The sequence below is a fragment of the Solea senegalensis genome, linkage group LG4 (genome assembly GCF_019176455.1).
Source record: "Solea senegalensis isolate Sse05_10M linkage group LG4, IFAPA_SoseM_1, whole genome shotgun sequence".
Lineage (NCBI taxonomy): Eukaryota > Metazoa > Chordata > Actinopteri > Pleuronectiformes > Soleidae > Solea > Solea senegalensis.
Genome location: NC_058024.1, coordinates 2,280,846 through 2,300,428, shown reverse-complemented (window position 1 = coordinate 2,300,428; position 19,583 = coordinate 2,280,846). Strand labels below are relative to the sequence as shown.

General features: G+C 40.5%; 1 protein-coding gene across 4 annotated transcripts in view; it reads left to right on the top strand.

The window, feature by feature from the left end:
• The window catches only part of LOC122768347 (butyrophilin-like protein 2), a 39,905-nt gene that overhangs the window by 8,283 nt on the left and 12,039 nt on the right, over positions 1-19,583 (top strand). For 2 of the 4 annotated variants that reach the window (XM_044024278.1, XM_044024277.1), the window contains exon 3: positions 4,592-4,915. In XM_044024278.1, the coding sequence (XP_043880213.1) occupies positions 4,592-4,915 (324 nt within the window). Of the gene's footprint in view, positions 1-4,591; positions 4,916-5,272; positions 5,606-9,591; positions 9,628-11,595; positions 11,875-13,569; positions 13,723-14,827; positions 14,885-15,848; positions 18,325-19,583 lie in introns of those variants that run through there. The other 2 variants (XR_006360294.1, XM_044024279.1) reach the window with 2 other exon arrangements.

The following is a 19,583-nucleotide window of genomic DNA, read 5'->3' as shown; positions in this document are numbered from 1 at the left end:
GTGTTAACTGTTCTTTATGTGGAATATGTCCAGAAACAATGGTGCACCTGTTCTGCTAATGTCCCTACACCACCACTTTTTGGAAAGATCTTTCCCGATACATTACTGACAAACTTGTCTCTGATTGTTCTTTGTTGTGGAAAGATGTACTGTTTGGTTCCCACGACAACAAAAATAAAAAGCAGAGTTAAACCTAATTAATTTGTTGATCATTCTAGGGAAATATCATATTCACAAAGCCAGTGTTCATTGCCACTTCCGGCAACACGGCCCTCCGAAAAATGACCGCCAGGAATGCTTTGAGTGTAACACAGGAAGTCCGTCTGAGCAGAGCGTTGTTTTCACAATACTCAAATTAGCAAGTATGTACTTGCTTACTTGGGAAGTATATACTTGAGAAGTACGCTGGGAGTATATACTTGCCAAGTACGGGAGTACACAAGTATGTGGTTGTTCCTCAATACTCAAGTATGCAAGTATGTATGTATTGTTCTGCTGTTTGAATGGTGGCTGGCGCCAAGTGCTGCAGCCTCATTAGCGCCACCTACGGTGTTGATAAATGAACATATGAAATACTTTTAATAAATGCATATATATGTTGTTATTATTTTTACATTTTAAATATTTAACTTCATTTATTAATTTATTTCTATTAAAATATATAACACAATGTGGAAAATAGATATAGTACAGCATTGAGTAGTGTAGTGTAGTGTATATATATACGTGTACAAATATATACTATTCTACATATCTAATATTTAAATATTATATTTAAATACAGATACAATGACCGTGCGACTTTAATATAAATCTAACATTCAAAGTTGAAATTAAAAAAAAATTAATAATATACAAACTTTCAAACTTTCAGGTCAAAACGTTTCCATTAAAATCAAAATAACACGTCAACAACAAATCTATGGATCACACCGAGCATGTAATGACAGCGACGTCTGAGCCAGCAGATCATTTCATCAGGACAGGCCGAGGTAACGCTGCTCTGTGCCGGGCACAGTGAGCGCCGAGCGCCCACAGAGGCGGAGCTGATCACCTCCGACAAACGTCGCTGCCAAACTATAAATACGTCATATCGTCATACACAAACCACATGTTTGAATTCTAAAAGACTCGTTTCTCGCCTCAAATGATGTTAAAACGTTGTTCCGGGACACAGAAAAATATTTATTTCAGATTTATATTTCTATTATCTGCTGCTACGCTCCGCCGAAATGTATTCTGGGATACATGGCCATCCCAAGTACGCTTAATTCACCTCCGATGCATACTTGGTAAACATGGGCGGAGCGAGAACACTTCCGGGTGTGAGAACATACTCGCTGCTCACGGACCTGAGTATCGGAACAGAACTTGGACTGAGACTGAAGACGTTTTCACAAATACTGGAGTATGTACAAGTATGAATATTGAGAAATGGCCTCACCTTTCTACTGAAAACACGCTCGTGTTTGTGCTCGTTTGTTCTCTGGTTTGTTTTGGAGCAACACATCAGGACGAGACTAACGGTGAGGAAACGTTTTACTAAGTTCCCGAGTAAAATGAGCACTTTAATAAACCTGTAATGGTGAACAAGTTAACAAACTCTCGTCTGGATTAAGTCAGTTTTAACCACTTTAAGTTAAAGTGGAGATGGCGAGTTAAAAGTGTACTTTTTAAAAAAGTTTTTCAACGCGCGAGGGTTTCAGTGAGACACAGGGACATGATCATGTTTGTGTCTCATAACTTTCATGTCTACATCCTGAGTTACAGCAACAAGTTTGATTCTTTAACTCGTTCATTTTTCATCGAATGTATTCAGACATTGTTTGTGAAATTGTAATGATCATTATTATTATTGTTAAGGAAGTGACCCTGGTAGAGCTGCAACTAACCCTTATTTTCACAATCACCATAATCTGACGATTATTTTCGAATTGTTCCATAAAATGTAAAGAAAAAGAAAAAAGACTTTATGATATTTAGGCCTGTACCTGTTATATAGCTGTTATGTAGATGCGGAAGTTTACAATGTAAGTACATTTACTGAAGTATTTTTATTTTCAAAAAGTAGATTTTTAACCCTTGAATCAAAAGTTTATTTGACAGTTCAGATATTAAGTAATGTATTTAATATTTTGATTGAATACATAATTGTATTTAAAATGCAGGCCTCACGTCCTTCTTGTACACTTTTACTTTCACTTTGCTCTGAAATGAACTCCCATGGTTTTGGCAGCCATTTTAGATTTAAAGGGGACATATTATGCAAAATCAACTTTTTAACCATTTTAATACTTACATTTGGGACTCTGGAGGCCCTACCAGTCGCCAAAGTGTGGAAAAAGAATACTCAGTCATGTTTTCGTGGTCCCCCTTAGTGTAAGTATAGGCGATAAAACGCTCGATGTTTAATTTCCTGCGCTTATGACGGCAGCATGCGCATTTCACCGCGAATGTTACCCCCACCAGTAAGTTTACTTGGAGAGCTCCACCTTCAACCTGTCCTCCAACTGAAACGTACATATAGGTCGTTTTCTGAAAACGTGACTGTGGGTCGTTTTTTTCAAACCCCTGAATGCGACTTAAAGGTACTATTTTCCAACTCGAATATTCACAGATGTTACTGAGGGTAGGGTTAGGGCAAAAAAGACAGGGTTAGGTAGTAAAAATTAAAAAAAAATATTAAAAAGGTGGTATAGTTTGGGACCGTCTTAATTCCTGCATACGACCTATATGTACGTTTTATTGGAGGACAGTCTCCCACCTTAGCTCCACCTTGTCCCTGCGAGAGTGCAGGCAAGGGAGGAAGAGCGGTATTATGTCAACGCGGAGGACAAGTGTGCTGTTGGTGGCTGCACAGTGGAGCACAGTGTTTTACAGAGGATTTTATATATGAAGCTAATGTGCCGGATAAAGTCAGCAAACATGTGTTCGTGTGTTCGCACCACTTCGCATCAGACTGCGGCCAGCGGTCGCCGTATTTTGTCAGCAACTGTATTTCACTGACGTACAAACACACACATTGTTAAGAAAAGGTCACACAAAGCTCATAACTGACCATTCTGACACGTCCTAATTAAAAATATTTGTTCAGTACGTCCTCCATGACCGGAGCACAGACTCAGTCTGATACAATCATATTAAGCAGCTGTTTATGCAGCTTGCCGCTGACGATCAGCGGTGGCGATCAGTGGTGCTGCACTCTCTGTGCAGTGGTGCTACACTCTCTGTGAAAATCAGTTAGGGGCATAGGGACAGCTGCCTAAACTGTCGCTGTATGTGTGAGTGCCGTCACAGGAACAGACCCCCGACACGTGGATAATTAGGGACAGCACCGCCGATCGCCACCGCTGATCTCCGGCGCACAGTCTCCGGTCTGATACAGTCACATACAGCTGCAGTTTATTCTGCTGGCAATCAGCGGTGGCGATCAGTGGTGCTGTTCCTAAGTGTTTTTAACTGATTTACAGTTGGACAGTGTTCGGCTCGATCCTTATGTAGGACGTCTCTTCCTGTGACGGTACTCTCGCTGTTTTCTGCGCACGCTGCCATGTTGATATTGTCAGAGAACAAGTGGGGGGAGGGGGAGACGAATGGAGCTGTAAAGCGCTGTAAAGAGGACAAATCAGAAACCCCCTGGAAGAAGTGGGTTTGTGTTTGCCTGTGTCTCATTTGCATATAAAGGGACCATGCACGAAAACCTAGCATTCTGAAAGGGGCGGGTTTAGCAGGGTTATTGAATTGCTATGATTCTTCATCCTTATGGTATTTTGACCAAAGCATGTCACTGACATGTTCATTAGGACACCAGGGAACTATTTTAATGGGGGAAATAGGGTATAATATGTCCCCTTTAATCTTAGGCCGTTTCTCAATACCCAAGTAAGCAAGTATGTACTTGCTTACTTGGGATGTATATACTTGAGAAGTACGCTGGGAGTAAATACTTGACTTGAAGTATGTGGTTGTTTCTCAATACTCAAGTATGCAAGTATGTATGTATTGTTCTGCTGTTTGAATGGTGGCTGGCGCCAAGTGCTGCAGCCTCATTACCGCCACCTACGGTGTTGATAAATGAACATATGAAATACTTTTAATAAATGCATATATATTGTTATTATTTTCACATTTTAAATATTTAACTTTTAACCCTGTAATAATAATCATAATGATGTGATCTTGGAGGAATTGGAATCACTGGTTTTTGACATCACTGTTGAGCTCTCAGGCTAAAGTCAATAGAATGAAGTAGAAACATTTGTGTTCAGTAGTTTTCTATAGATGCATACAGTATAGCAGAGCAGTAAATATTGAACCTTTTAGAAATACAGTAAGATAAAAGACATTTCCCATCAAAACTCAGAAGTGACAAAATTCAATGCTATGTGTTGGTTCCTTATCTGCTGCCAAGCAACGAAATTTCGTTGCCAGTTTTCACTGCTGTGTTTTCTGTGCAATGACAATAAAAGCAAGTCTAAGTCTAAGTGATTTTACTGCTGCTTTAGAGTAAAAGACGTGTCATGTAAATGTTACCTGATTGCTCTGTTCAAATGTAGCCATTCAAATATATTGTGTTTTCTTTCAAACCCAGGTGTCTCCAGAACGTACGTCACAGAGGGGGAAAATGCCGTCCTTCACTGTTCTTCTGTAGAAAGCCTTGAGAACACGGTGGTAGACTGGAAGAACCAAAATAAAGAAGTGTTCCTCTACGACGGAGGCTGGCACTACGAGAACGGGCTGTACGGTCAAGATGAGCAATACATGGGACGAGCGTCACTTTTCTACAACGAGCTGAAGAACGGAAACGCATCCTTGATCCTCAACAACACAAGGATTGAAGACACGGGGAATTACACCTGCATACTTCCACGTTTGAGTTCTGGAATCCAAAGGTCCACGGTGGAGCTCATCGTCGGTGAGTCGTCGTCTTTTGTCTTCTCCCTTCAAGGGTCACCACAGCAGGTCATCCATGTGCTCCCCATAAAGTGTCCGGGTGACGGCGCGCTGCACTTAGGAGTTTTCATACCATTTATTTTACCGTTATTTAAATTTAAATAATGGGAATTTGGACATTTGTGAATCGATTCAGAATCGTCCACGTCTGAATCGCGATGCATCTAAGAATGGATGTTTTCCCACACACCTAACTCGTCACAGCTCTAGTTGTAAATGCTCATAACGTACATCACCAGGAAATTGTAAGTTTGATTATTTGTTTTGATTGCTCTGTTCAAATGTAAACATTCAAATATATTTGTTCTCTCAAACCCAGGTGTCTCCACAACGTACATCAAGGAGGGGGAAGACGTTGTCCTTAACTGTTCTTCTGGAGACAATCAGAGTCTCAAAGACTCACTGATAAGTTGGAAGAACATAAATGGTAAAGAGTTGTTCCTCTATGAGCTTGGACATCACACTGAGGACGGCTGGTGCTGTCAGGATGAGCAGTACAGAGGACGAGTGTCACTTTTCTACGACGAGCTGAAGAACGGAAACGCATCCTTGATCCTCAGAGACACGAGGATTGAAGACACAGGGATTTACACCTGTGACCTTCCAGGTTTGAGTTCCGGAAGGCAAATGTCCACGATGGAGCTCATAGTCAGTGAGTCGTCGTCTTTTATTTTCTCCCTTCATGGGTCACCACAGCAGGTTACCTCCACCTTGTCCTTTCTAGTGTCCTCTTCACAATGACATCAGGTAGAGTCGAAAGAAATGTGTTTTTAGTCGGCGGTGGAAGATGTGGAGGCTTTCTGCTGTCCGGATGTCAATGGGGAGCTCGTTCCACCATTTGGGAGCTAGGACAGCGAACAGTCTTGAGCTGGTGAATGCCTCTGCCATCCAGTGAGGGGGCAGCGAGCCGGTTTTCCGATGCAGAGCGGAGTGGGCGGGATGGGGTGTAGGTTTTGATCATGTCCTGGATGTAGGCTGGACCAGATCCGTTTGTAGCATGGAATGCAAGCACTAGAGTCTTGAAGCGGATGCGAGCAGCTACAGGAAGCCAGTGAAGGGAGCAGAGGAGCGGTGTAGTGTGAGAGAACTTTGGTAAGTTGAAGACCAGTCGAGGTGCTGCATTCTGGATGAGTTGCAGAGGTCGTATGGCACATGCAGGAAGACCAGCCAGGAGGGAGTTGCAGTAGTCCAAGCGTGAGATGACAAGAGCCTGCACCAGAACCTGTGCCACCTTCTGGGTTAGAAGAGGCCGTATCCTTCTGATGTTGTGCAACATGTATCTGCAAGATCGAGCTGTTGCAGCAATGTTGGCAGTGAGGGAGAGATGGTCATCAAGTGTCACACCCAGGTTCCTTGCGGTATGAGAAGGAGTTACCACAGAGTTGTCGAGGGTGATGGTTAGGTCTGTGGTGGGAGAGCCCTTTCCTGGGAGAAAAAGAAACTCAGTCTTGTCGAGATTGAGTTTCAGGTGATGGTCAGACATCCACTGAGAGATGTCGGTCAGACAAGCGGAGATCCGTTCTGCTACATGTGTGTCGGAGCTGGGAAAAGAGAGAATGAGTTGGGTGTCATCGGCGTAGCTGTGATAGGAAAAACCATGAGAGAGAATAACAGAACCAAGAGAGTTGGTGTATAGAGAGAAGAGGAGAGGGCCCAAGACAGAACCCTGAGGGACCCCAGTAGCTAGAGGACAGGGTTCCGACACAGATCCTCTCCAGGTTACTCTGTATGTTCGGTTTTGAAGATAGGACGAGAGTAGGGTAAGTGCAGAGCCTGAGACACCTAGTTCTTGAAGGGAGGAAGTAAGGATCTGGTGGTTAACTGTGTCAAACGCTGCAGAAAGGTCCAAGAGGATGAGCACAGAGGAGAGAGAGGCAGCCCTGGCAGTGTGGAGTTGCTCAGTGACAGCAAGAAGTGCAGTTTCGGTCGAGTGACCTGCTTTAAAACCAGACTGAAGAGGATCAAGAAGGTTGTTCCGGTGAAGGTAGGAGGAGAGTTGATTAAAGATAGCGCGCTCCAGAGTTTTGGAGAGAAAAGGAAGAAGAGAGACAGGTCTGTAGTTATTTACTTCAGACGGGTCAAGGGTGGGTTTTTTAAGGAGGGGGGTCACTCTGGCCTCTTTAAGAGAGTCCGGAAAGCAGCCAGATGATCGAGATGTGTTAATGAGGTGGGTGAGGAAAGGAAGAAGATCAGAAGCAATTGACTGAAGAAGGTGAGAAGGGATAGGGTCAAGGGGGCAGGAGGTGGGGCGGGCAGAGGTTATTAGGGAAAGAACTTGATCCTGAGATAGAGGGGAGAAAGAGGATAGAGAAGGAGCTGAATGTGTGGTTGGTAGAGTGGTGAGATCAGGAGGTGGGGTTGAGAAAGAAGAGTGAATGTCATCTACTTTTTTTGTGAAGTAGTTGACAAAGTGAATTGGTAGAAGGGAAGAAGGAGGAGGGGGGTGGGGGATCAAGGAGATTAGAGAAGATCGAGAAAAGTTTTTTGGGGTTAGAGAAAGAGGATTGAATTTTAGCCTGATAGAAAGATTGTTTGGCTGCAGAGATAGAGGCAGTGAAGGTGGAGAGAAGAGAGTGATAGGAAAGCAGGTTGATTTTCTCCATTTCCTTTCTGCTGCCTGTATCGTGGCTCTCTCATCAGGCACTGAGTCAGACAACCACAGGGCTGAGGAGGATTTAGGAACCCGCCGTGAAGTAAGAGGACAGAGAGAGTCAAGAGAGGAGGACAGAGCAGAGAGGAAGGTGTCTGTGGCAGAGTTGGGATGTATGAGGGAGAAGGAGTCAGCTGAAGGAAGTGCTGATAGAACAGTTGAGGAGAGAGAGGAGGGAGAGAGAGAGCGAATGTTACGACGGACAAGTGCAATATCTGATGAGATGAGATCATCAGATTGGGAGAGTGGGAGAGAGTAGGATATGAAGAAATGATCAGAGACATGAAGTGGAGTTACCTTGAGGTCGGAGGTGGAGCAGTTTCTGGTGAAGATGAGGTCAAGGTGGTTGCCAGCTTTGTGAGTTGGTGGAGAAGGAGCAAGTGAGAGAGAAAGAGAGGAAAGTAGAAGAAGTAGATCGGATGACTTCTCTGACTGGATGTTGAAGTCACCAAGAAGAACAAGTGGTGGGCCATTTTCTGGGATGTTTGAGAGGAGGACATCTAGTTCCTCCAAGAAGTGTCCCAATGGGCCTGGTGGACGGTAGATGACAACAATGATTAGTTTTACTGGGTGAGTTACAGTTACAGCATGAAATTCAAACGACTGTGAAGAGAAGTGTGGCAGTGGGTAAAGCGTGAAAGTCCAATTGGGGTTGATGAGCAGACCTGTCCCGCCACCTCTTCCAGTGGATCTGGGTGTGTGGGAGAAGGAGTGGGCAGAGGAGAGAGCCGCAGGGGTGGCTGTGTTGGAGGGTGTTATCCAAGTCTCAGTGAGAGCAAGGAAGTCCAGGCATTGCTCAGTAGCAAAGCCAGAGATGAACTCAGTCTTGCGGGTAGCTGACTGGCAGTTCCACAGGCCCCCTGCAACAAGGTGTTGGATGTGTGTGGAGTGGGTGGGATAGATAAGTAAGGACAGATTATGGTGATGCTGTGAGTGAATGTGAGGTTCGTAATATCTACCAGAAAACACATGAACAGGAATGGAAAAAGTGCACATATGTGAAAGATAGAGGAACAAATTGCAGACAGGTACTTAGCCTCATTAGCTCCTGTTTAGACTCCTTTGTCTTCGTCTTCCTGAGTCTGCCGCTTCAAAGTGAATGCTGCTTTTTTAAAAGACACCTGATTATGGGCTGATTGGTTACAGCTGTGTTGGCCACTCCCCTGTAGCCAATGAAACTTCACGCGTGGTGATGGGGATGGCTCAATAGAAACTAGGTCAAAACAGCAACAATATTAACTTTCTCTTTAACCTAGCAGACAAAATATCATCAACAAGCTTTCACCTTAACTAAACAGACAAGTCAAAAGTCAAGCAACCCAGCATACAAGCTATATAAGCTTATATGTTGTTTGTTGTGAATCATCGCTGACCTGATGCCGCTGCATGCGTAACCCCCGACACTTTGGGCATGTTAGCGTCATTTTTAGAGCCTTTTATGATGCTCAGCATGAAATTGAGGGGGACAAATATCCCACTCTGCATATTGTACTGCTATGAGCAGAACGACTCAGACATTCGCTGCTAGCAAAATGCCAATGACACTGCACAGCTGGCAGCCGTGGATCAGCCACATGTGCACTGGTTGGGGGAAAAAATTGCAAAGTCCATCACTGATCTCCAAAAAAGCCGCAACATTCCTGTGGCCGAAATTGAACCAGTTGCTGGTGCTGCCGCTGACCAAAGGTAAATGTGCAACAGTATGTGAAGTCCTGCCTGCCAGGAGACGGCACGCTTCAATCAATGGGAAAATGTATTGGGTGGTGCGGTTTCGGGCCGGATGGGCAGACAATTCATGCTGGTGTGTCGGGCTGGGTCGGGTTCGGGTTTAAAGGCCCGTGGGCCCGTTCAGGCCCCAGAACTCTAATCCCTAGTTTAAGGGTAATCCTCTGTAGGCTGTTAACGCTAAACAAAATGAATATTATAAAATACATGGTGTAGGTAATGTTCAAATATTTTTGTAATTTTTGTGTTTTCTTTTGTACTAGAATGGGTCCTCAGAAACAGATTTGGACTTGAAAAAGGTGAGTGATTATGGTAAATGTTTTTTATTAATGCAGCACTTTTCTAGACCTGATGACCACTCGAAGCTGCTTTACTAATCACACATTCACACGGTGTCGTCGCAGCCCTCAGGAGCAATGTAGGGTTTAAGTGTGTGGACGAGCAGATCCGGGAATCAAACCCACAACCTTCAGGTTGAAAGTGGACTTGCTTTACCACTGAGCTACTGATTTTTTAATTTTTCACACAATTATTAGCAGAGTGACCCAAATATATGTGAGACAAAGACGGAAGCGGATCTCAGACGCACAATGGACCAATCACCTCTGACGTCACCGCCAAACTATAAATATGTCACATCTTCATACATAAACCACATTTTCCCTCCTCACATGTTCTTAAAACTGCGTTTTAAGAATTTTATAATTATAAAATGAAATGATCATTTAGAATGTGAGGTTTTATTGTATTTCCACCACAAAGTTTCTTCATTTGTGTTTTTAAACCGTTGCTCACTAAAAAAATTATTTTTAAAAAGTGTATTTCTTTGGCATTAAATATTCTCTTTTATTCAATATCTGTATTGTTGAGCCTCTACCTATACACCCTTGAAGTAACTTACACTTAGACTCCTAAAGAAGTCTCTTATATCCAGTTTTCTTTTCTTTGACATCCTTCAAATCCTATACAGCACACACACGCACACACGTACACGCAAACAGACACAAGCACAAATGTAAATGAGACCACTGATATTAAAATCCGTCTAGCTGACGTGACCCAGGAAGAACAAATGCCAAAAAATGTTGACAACTTTCTCTCGCAGTTGCAGATAACATGCACTGCCTCTCGTCCGGTCCAACTCGCAGGTTGCATGTAGCTTTAACTAGCAGAAGGAGCGACCATGGGGACAGCCAATCACATGCAAGTTAGTGAGAAACTGGCAGCCAATCAGGGAGCGATATTTAGGTTAGAGGCGGGACTTCTAGCAGAGACCAACATTGACTAAACACTAGGACAGCGGTTGTATTGATAGTGACTACACAGTAGGCTGAATATTGGTAGGGACGTGTCCTTAGCGTCCCTACCCAATTCTACCCCCTTGGTTGGGGGGTCACATGAATTGCATTTAACTAGGAACCTTCAGACAGGTAACAGGTGTTGCTCGTCGGAGGAGCACTAATAGGATTTGACTGCTGGCAAACACAACAATGCACTGGCTCATTGTAAATGTTTGGAAACAAATGGACACTAATTGATTATTGCATGAGGTGAGAAATAAACCAACACAAAGCAGCAGAGGACGAAGTTGGACTGTGTTATTTCTAAATACTACGGGGAGCGGTGTAACGTAGCAACAAGCACGTCAGCTAAGTCATTAGCCATTTTCTATTTCTTATAAACCCGTATGGCAGCCCCTCAGTGGCTTTAAGTTTTAGGCTTAGCCATTAAAGGGCTGTTCGATTTAGAATCGAGATCGGGACGCCACTATTAGACAACCTTGTTTCAAGTGAAACTGAAGTTTGTAAACCACTCACTCTCCCACACCAAAGTCCATAGAGAAAAACAGTGATTTTAACATCACAGCACACAGGAGTTGTTGATCCACTGCTGCGCATAGTTGGCAATTCATTTAGCAATCGATCGATAATCGTTACATCGTTATGACATCATCAAAATCCTGACTCTTATTCAGTGGAACAATAATTCTTATCAAAACAGTATTTTAGTGGAAAATTAAAAAAATATATATATACTTGCCCTTAATTGTAATTTGACCATTTTAAATGTATGTAATGACTTATTTTTTAAATGCACCTTATGTCATGTATTCATGTGTTAAATGAACAGTTTTTGCTTCACGGTCAATTTAAAATAGTTTGACCGATGAGCTGACCCACAGAAAATGGTTCAACGTGTCTGGATGATGGATAACCACAGTGCTGCAGTGGTTTATCATCATGTTCTTGTTTTTACTGTGTTTGTAGGAGCCGCTCAGGCGCCAGTCCTCAAGATGGTGAACGTGTCAGAGGCCGGCGTGGAGCTCCAGTGTGTGGTCAGAGGTTCTTCATCAAAGCCGAGTGTAGAGTGGCAGACGTGTGAAGGAACCTCTCTTAATTCAGAGGAGCCACTGGTCTCTGAGACACGAGGCCGTTACGACACCACGCTCCTCGTCACTGTGACGGAGACCAAGACCAACTGCTTCCGCTGCATGGTCAAACAGGAGGACATTTACCACAGGATTGACATTAACATCACTCTGTCAGGTGAGACTCTCCTTAACTCTTCTGTGACCATCGTGTCGTCGCTGATGACAGGATTTGGCATACTTCTATTTCCATAAATGCTTGACCAGGGTTCTGCAACCTTTAGGATGAAAAGAGCCATTTTGTCCCCTCTCCACCCAAATAAAATGAATGTGGAGCTGCAAAACATATTTGACATCATGTTTTTTTTATATAGATATACTATATCTATAGAAATATAGTCAGGATATATATATACATACATACATATATTTATTTATGTGTATATGTATATATATGTATGTATATATATATATATACAGTATATATATACAGTGTATATATATATATACAGTGTATATATATATATACAGTATATATATATGTATATATATATAAATATATATATCTATATGTATATATACATATATGTGTATATATATATATATATATAATATAATTTTGTTTAAATAATTCTTGCACACTTTCTGTAAATCATATAAACTTTATTTCACTTCTCAAATATCACTGTTTGTCTCCTATATGATATATTTAACTGAAATTAAATATATCAAATGATTTATAAAGGAAAATCATGAAAATTTACAGGGGTGCCTAAACTTTTGCATACCACTGTACATATATATACATATATCAGGGAGCCATCAGGGAGTGGGAGGGGCTTATGAGTTATTCTCTTTTAAAGGGTGATTCCACCAAAATACCACTCTGTCTAAATACTTCATCTTTTAAAGGTTCAATCCTTTAATCCTTTACCAGCACAAGTCCTGCACAAGACGACATATGCAGCAAGAACAGCAGGCAAGCTCGAAATTTCGGCACGGAATTACCAATCTAGTTATTGTTGTTTTTCAAAGTGTAATTGGTGGTCAGAGATGTAATTTAGCAGAGAGATTAAACTATTATCATATATTCAGTCAGTTGAAATAAATCTTAATTGTTTTACTGGAACTCAAAAATATACACTTATATTAAGATTTCCAGCCTCCCTCAAATCTGAAGTGTGAATATGGCAGAATATAATAACCCTTTTGTGTATCTGTTGAAGGAAGATTAGTATTCCTATTTAGGCTCCACACGGATAGCTTATAGATTGAATTATGTTAATTATTTTTGTAATTTCACCTAGATGAAAGGCAAAAGTACAAAATCATTCAATGATCAGGCATTTTCAAGTAAAAAGTATCGGTATCGGCAATACTGGCCCTGTAATTACTTGGTATCGTATCGATACCAACATTTGCAGTATCGCCCATCCCTACTTTTCACTGCATAATTTTTTACTCTTACTCGAGTAATTATTTTCATGAGTACTTTTACTTCTACTTGAGTAATTATTATCTTAAAGTAACAGTACTTTTACTTGAGTAAAATCACAGGCGAGATTCTCCAGCGGGTCACACGGTTGTGACGTCGGATTCTCAGTACCGTGATTTCTAAACGGTTGAATAATTGCCAGATATGGAATGTGAAAGTTAACTTGGAAAAAAGGGGCAGGAAAAACTCACTCATTTAACAATTATTTGACAATTCTACAGCCATACAATATAAATAAATCCAGGTGGCCTGATTATCATGATGCTCATAAGAGGGTTAAACACATGTCAGGTCTTCATGTATGATCTCGTTGTTATGACCACTGTTCTGCTCATGCTGTCGTACATTTACATCCTGTTTGTTTTCTCTTTTCTTCAGAGAAACTCTTTGAGAAAAAGTCCTGCAACGTTGCTCAGTCCTGCCACAGCACAGATGTTCTCGTAGGCATGTTTTTTGCTGGAGTTGCCGCACTTGTGTTACCTCTGCTGTATCTGATCTTCACAGGATGCATAAGCATAACGGCATCAGGATGTAAGTTATTAAATATTTGATGTCATTTGAATATGAATTAAGCTGCATCTAACGATTCTTTTCATAATCAATTTTCTCTTTTAATAAATGAGTTGTTTGCTCCATAGAGTGTCAGATGATGTTGATCAGTGTTTCCCGAACCTTGATACTGTTTGAATGATTTTGTTGTTTTGTTTATATGGAGCAGGGCTGCCGACATTAATCAACTATTAATTGATGACTGAATTAATAGATGATTTGGTTTTTTAATTTTTTTTTACTTGAGTCATTTTCAGCTTCATAAATGTGAATATTTCTGCTTTCTTTGCTTCATATAACAAAGAAATCATTCACTTAAACACCGATCAACATTTTCTGGACCAAACGATTATTAGGAAGCTAACTGCTGATTGGCTACTGAGTTTTGGAGTGACGGCTCAATGGACAGGAAGTCGTCACAGGCTCGGACTCTCTGTCCGTCTGGAATTCGTTCCCCAAGTTTTCCCCGTCGACATCCGACAAAATAATTGCAATTATCTAAACATAAGATACTTAGAATTTTTAATTATACTTAGAATTATGATTATATAATTTAGAGCTGAAACGATTTATCGATGAATCGATTATTAATCGATTACTAAATTAATCGACAACTATTTTGATCAATGATTAATCGGTTTGAAGCTTTTTTCATGATTAAAACAAGATTTCTGATTGTTTAAGCTTCTTTAATATGAATATTTTCTTCATTTCTTTGCTCTGGATAACATATTAATCATTAAAGGTGAATCATTTTGGTTTGTGGACAAAATAAGACATTTGAGAACATCATCATTTCCAGGTTTGACGAAACACCGATCAACATTTTTTATGGTTTTCTGATATTTTATGGACCAAACGATTCATCGATTAATCGAGAAAATAATCGACAGATTAATCGATTATGAAAATAATCGTTAGTTGCAGCTCTAGTATAATTATATTTACTATACTTGTCACATGAAATGGTTGATGTTTATACTCCTGAGTCACTTTGTTGTTGCTTTGATGTGATTTGAGTTTGTGTCAGAACAGAATGTGCTGCTGAATGTCATTAATGTGGAAAACTGTAACCGTAACACAACAGGTGCATGGACGAATGTACGAGGGAACGAGATGAACTACAGCTCAAGGAGCACCTTAGGTAAATGAACGTTTTATGTTTCATTCACTCATTTCACTCACTTTCCTGCTGGTTTGATGTGATTCTGTTTATGAGACGGAACATTTGCTGCTTCTTTTAGATTGAGTGTTTTCAACTTTCCTGCTTCATCAGTGTGAACTGAATGCTTTTTTTAGTTCCTTCTCTGACGAAGTTCAGCTGAGCCGATACTAAAATGTGACGTCATCAGACTGCCGGCCTCTGATTGGTCAGAGAGTGTCGTCACTGAGTCATGAGCGCGACGTCTGACACGAGAATCAAAGCCAACAAAAGTTAAAAAGACTTAAAAATCCTGAAAACATGCGTTTATCTGCAACATTTAGCAAAGCTAATGAGTGAGTGAATGAATGAGAGAGTGAGTGAGTGAGTGAATGAGTTCCACTGATTCTCATGATTCAGTTTCAGTGAAAACAACTGCTTTACAAGTCACTAGTTTGTGTTTGCGTCGTGTTATAAAACCCCGTCACGACAGTTTGACGCAGCCGTTGCCATGACGACTCCGCCCACTTTGAGGAGGAGCTATGAAGTCGTGGAAAACAACGTGACTGATCTACTAGAACTTTTTTACTGAACACAAGCATGAGTTTAAAAACACATTGTCATATCATGTCTCTACTTTTGCACCTAATTATAGAGAATAGCATCAATAAGAGTGTCAATAATTCACCGTATCAATAATGGTAAAGATACTTTCTGTCGTCTAACTTCAGCAGAACAGAAAATCACTTTCTACTTTCAAATGTTTTCCACACCGCTGTCATGACACACACACAGATGCTGATGCTCAGGCTCAGTGACTGCAGTATTTAATCAAATGTCCTGATGATCCGCTCACATCTGGACATCTGGACGTCCCCGTGTGTCACTACCACAGTGATGTATGTACACTGTAAACATTTATTTGTTGTTGTTAATGTCTATGTTTTATTTTCTCCTTTTTCTACAGCTTCAGCTTCATCAACAGAAACTGAAAAATCCAATGACTGCACTGTGTTGTCAGAGTTGCTGAACTTGAATGACCCCATGGACAAAAGGAAAATAAAAATCCCGCTTCAAGTGTAAAAATAACACTAACGATATGAAGTTAGTCATATGAGCTTCAAATGTTATCAGGTTTGTGTCTGTAGACGTGTTCGGGGTCGGTCTCTTGTGTCACGTACGAAGTTTTCGAGGCGATCGGTCAATGCATGTCGAAGTTACAGGGCACTTCCTGTTTCGTGATCGCCAAACTCCCCATGTTTGCCGTAGCCACGCCTTTTTGTCTTTGTGTCCAGTACGTTTTTTTATGTTGGTACGATAAACGCCCACTTCCTTATTAAGAGTTCCCACCAAGTTTCGTGAAATTTGGTGGAACTTAATTTTGGCTTGCTCCATCCACCTTTGGCCTTAGGAGGCGCTATAGAGCTGTTGTCTGTTCTTCCTTCAGATTATTATAATCTCTGCGGCTTTGCGATCATTTTTGAGCGTTTTTTTAACGTGCATAAAAACTCTTTAAACTTAGCATGGAGGTCAGGTCTGGTGAAAATGTGATATTGGGATAGTTCCCCGACCTGTGTGTTGCTCAAGGGCTCTATAGCGCCCCCTATGGTGAAAACAGAGGCAAAATTGAGGTCCACCGAAATTAGGTGGAAAGTTGTAACAGACCAAGACGAAGAAAAAAGTCGACCGTAACCATAGCCTCAACTCAACAGGAAGTCGGCCATTTTGAATTTTGGCGTCCATTTTGCCGATTTGCGCCCTACGTAAATTAACAAAGTCGTCCGAGTGCGTTTGTCGCACCGACATAAAAAACACGTCAAGTCGTACTAGATGCATCAAAGGTGAAAAGTTGCGGAAAAACGTTTTTACAGTTTCAAAGCAGCGCGACCACGACAACCCTCGCGATTTTTGACCATTCACCACAAAACAGGAAGTGCCCTATGACTTTGTCACACATTGACCGATCGCCTCGAAACATCATACGGGACGCAACACACTGACCCTGAACATGTATACGTTATCTATTAATGTGCATATTTGACGCTGTTTTATGTTATGTTGTTTGTTTATTATGTTTCATGTGTGTGGGTCTGTGTGTAACAGATTCCAAATGTCGGATCTAAAAGATCGACACAGAGCTGATGGAACAGCAATGAATCGTCCAAAGTGAATTTTATATCTACTTTAATGAAAGTGAACTTAGCTCCAGCTGTCAAACAGGAGAGAAGCTAAAAGCTGCGTCGTTCGCTGTCATCTATAGAATTGTTTTATTTTATATTTTTACTACTTTAATGAAAGAATTTCTACATTTTTTTAAATATGTTTTTGAACAGGTCAGTTTCTTGTGTCAGTGTAGCCTGAGCTGTGAAAACATCTCTTCTGATGCAATATTCTATATTTACCATGTGTGTGCACTTATTAGTCGTCATTTAGTGCGAGAATTCAAGTAAGTAGATAAATAAAAGATGTAGACGAATGTAATTCGTTATTGATGCAAAATACAAAGTCACCTGTGAGGTCGTTATCGTGAGCATCATGAACAGATGCTCGAGCAGTGGTCACCAACATGTCACCTCACTGATCACTCAGTAAAATATCATTGCTGTCGTCTATAAAAACCTGTGCTAATCGTTAGGAGTAATCACTGGAACGAATGTGTTTGCAATTGAATGCATAATATTCATCATTTAAATGGTGAATTGCATAAGATGTTAATATGGCAGCCGCACACATTATTCTCTACCCTTCAGGTTGTCTCAAAAAGGTTGGTGATCCCTGTGCTAGAGAATTTAAAAATAAACTGTTTGTCCAGACACTTTGAGTGAATTTGCCATAAATTAAACAACAGGAACCAGTTTAGCTCTTGGATAAAAGCGTCTGCTAAATGTAATGTAACATAATGTAATATGTCCACAAGGTGGCAGCAGCAGTAAGTGTTTGGTCAGTGGACCTCAGCGCCGGCCGCTGCTCTCGGCTCCACACGCTGTTTCACGCTGTTATCCGAAGCGACTTACAAGTGAATTGAGTACAACTTGAGTTGAACTTGTGACCATGATGTCGATGCACACGGGGTACAGGTCTTAACCACTGAGCTACTCCATCCCTCTTATGCCTTAATGCTATTAAATGTACACACTGGTCCTTTAGAGACACATACAGTGTGTTTGCACTTTTACTGTTTTTCTATTTAAGGACAATTCTTACGCTTGTCTGTGTTTCTTGAATCTGAATGTGAATTAATGGATGGATGACCTTCAAGGATTTTTAAAAGTCTGTATTTGATGAAATCACATAATGCACACACTGTTTCATCTAAAATCAGTTTGACGTAAAAATATACTTGTGGCTTCTTTTATATATATGTGGGTTTTGTTGGGAAATAAATACATTGTAATGCCTCTGTGATGTTTCTTGAAAACTAATAAAAAAAGAAAAAACTATAACTATTTCCCTGTCTATATATAAAGACAGTGAAGTTTCTTGGACACAAAGTCAAAGTGCGTTAAACGATAATTGATCGTTGGTTCCTGATTTTCTGAGCATGTTGTTCATCAGGAAATGTCCTTCAAAAAATCATCAAAAGATGTCAAACCTGCTGTGAAAACAGCAGTTTATCATTATTATTATTATTGTTATTATAATACTGAGACTTTAATGACATACTTCGTTAAAATGGATGAAATATGTTGAAAACGACATATTAACACATGAAATAATGTGTTCACGTCGTTGTATAGTGAGATGTCGAAAAGGTCAAAATGTAGTGTAGTTACAACATGAGCTATTAAAACAACAAATTAAATCATTTAGTGTTGGTATGGTCAGACACACAATAAACAAGTATACAAATGAATTAATACAAATAAATACACAAATTTATAAATGAATAGAGAAAATAAATTCATGTATAAATAGACATTGAAAATGTTTATTCATCATTTTCTGTATTTCTGTCACCACACTTTCTTTTCTCATTCTTTTATGTTGTGGCGCCCTCTAGTGTGCAAAAAAAATTGAACTAAATTAAAGCGTAATTTTCGCGTAATCGTGTAATTTAGTATCGACACTGATCCTGATTCTGAATCACACACATGTACAGTATGTGTGTAGATCTTTTTATTTTTCATATTCTGTCTGTTTCTTAAATGAATGAATATTTAATGCTTCTGGAATAATAGTTCAAAAACAAATCTATATTTTATAAAACCTGGTTCACTAATAACATAATTCTAGTATCTCAACTTCTAAATGATAATGGAACATTGCTGAATTATTCTGAATTCCTTCACACTTTTGGCATTCCAATCACTCCAAAGGAGTTTGCAATTGTTATGGGCGCCATCTCGTCTGGTATTTGAAGCCTCTTAAAAGGGACTGGTAAACCACACTGTTTACCATCTTTGGACCCTAAATTGACCTCAGTTGGTCGTGTGTGTTTCGCTATCACTATGAGGAATAATAATCGTAACGTTGGATCTTTAATCCAGAAAGATGTCACCTGTACCCCTAATGTTGTTCCCTATTGGTCTAATTTTGTTGATAACCTGAACTGGGAAAATATCTGGAACCTTCCCTACAAATTCCTCCTTACAAATAAAGTAAGAGAAGTCTCATTAAGAATCATACATAGGTATTATCCTGCTAAACAATATCTTCTTGGGTTTAAGCGTGACATATGTGTTAACTGTTCTTTATGTGGAAT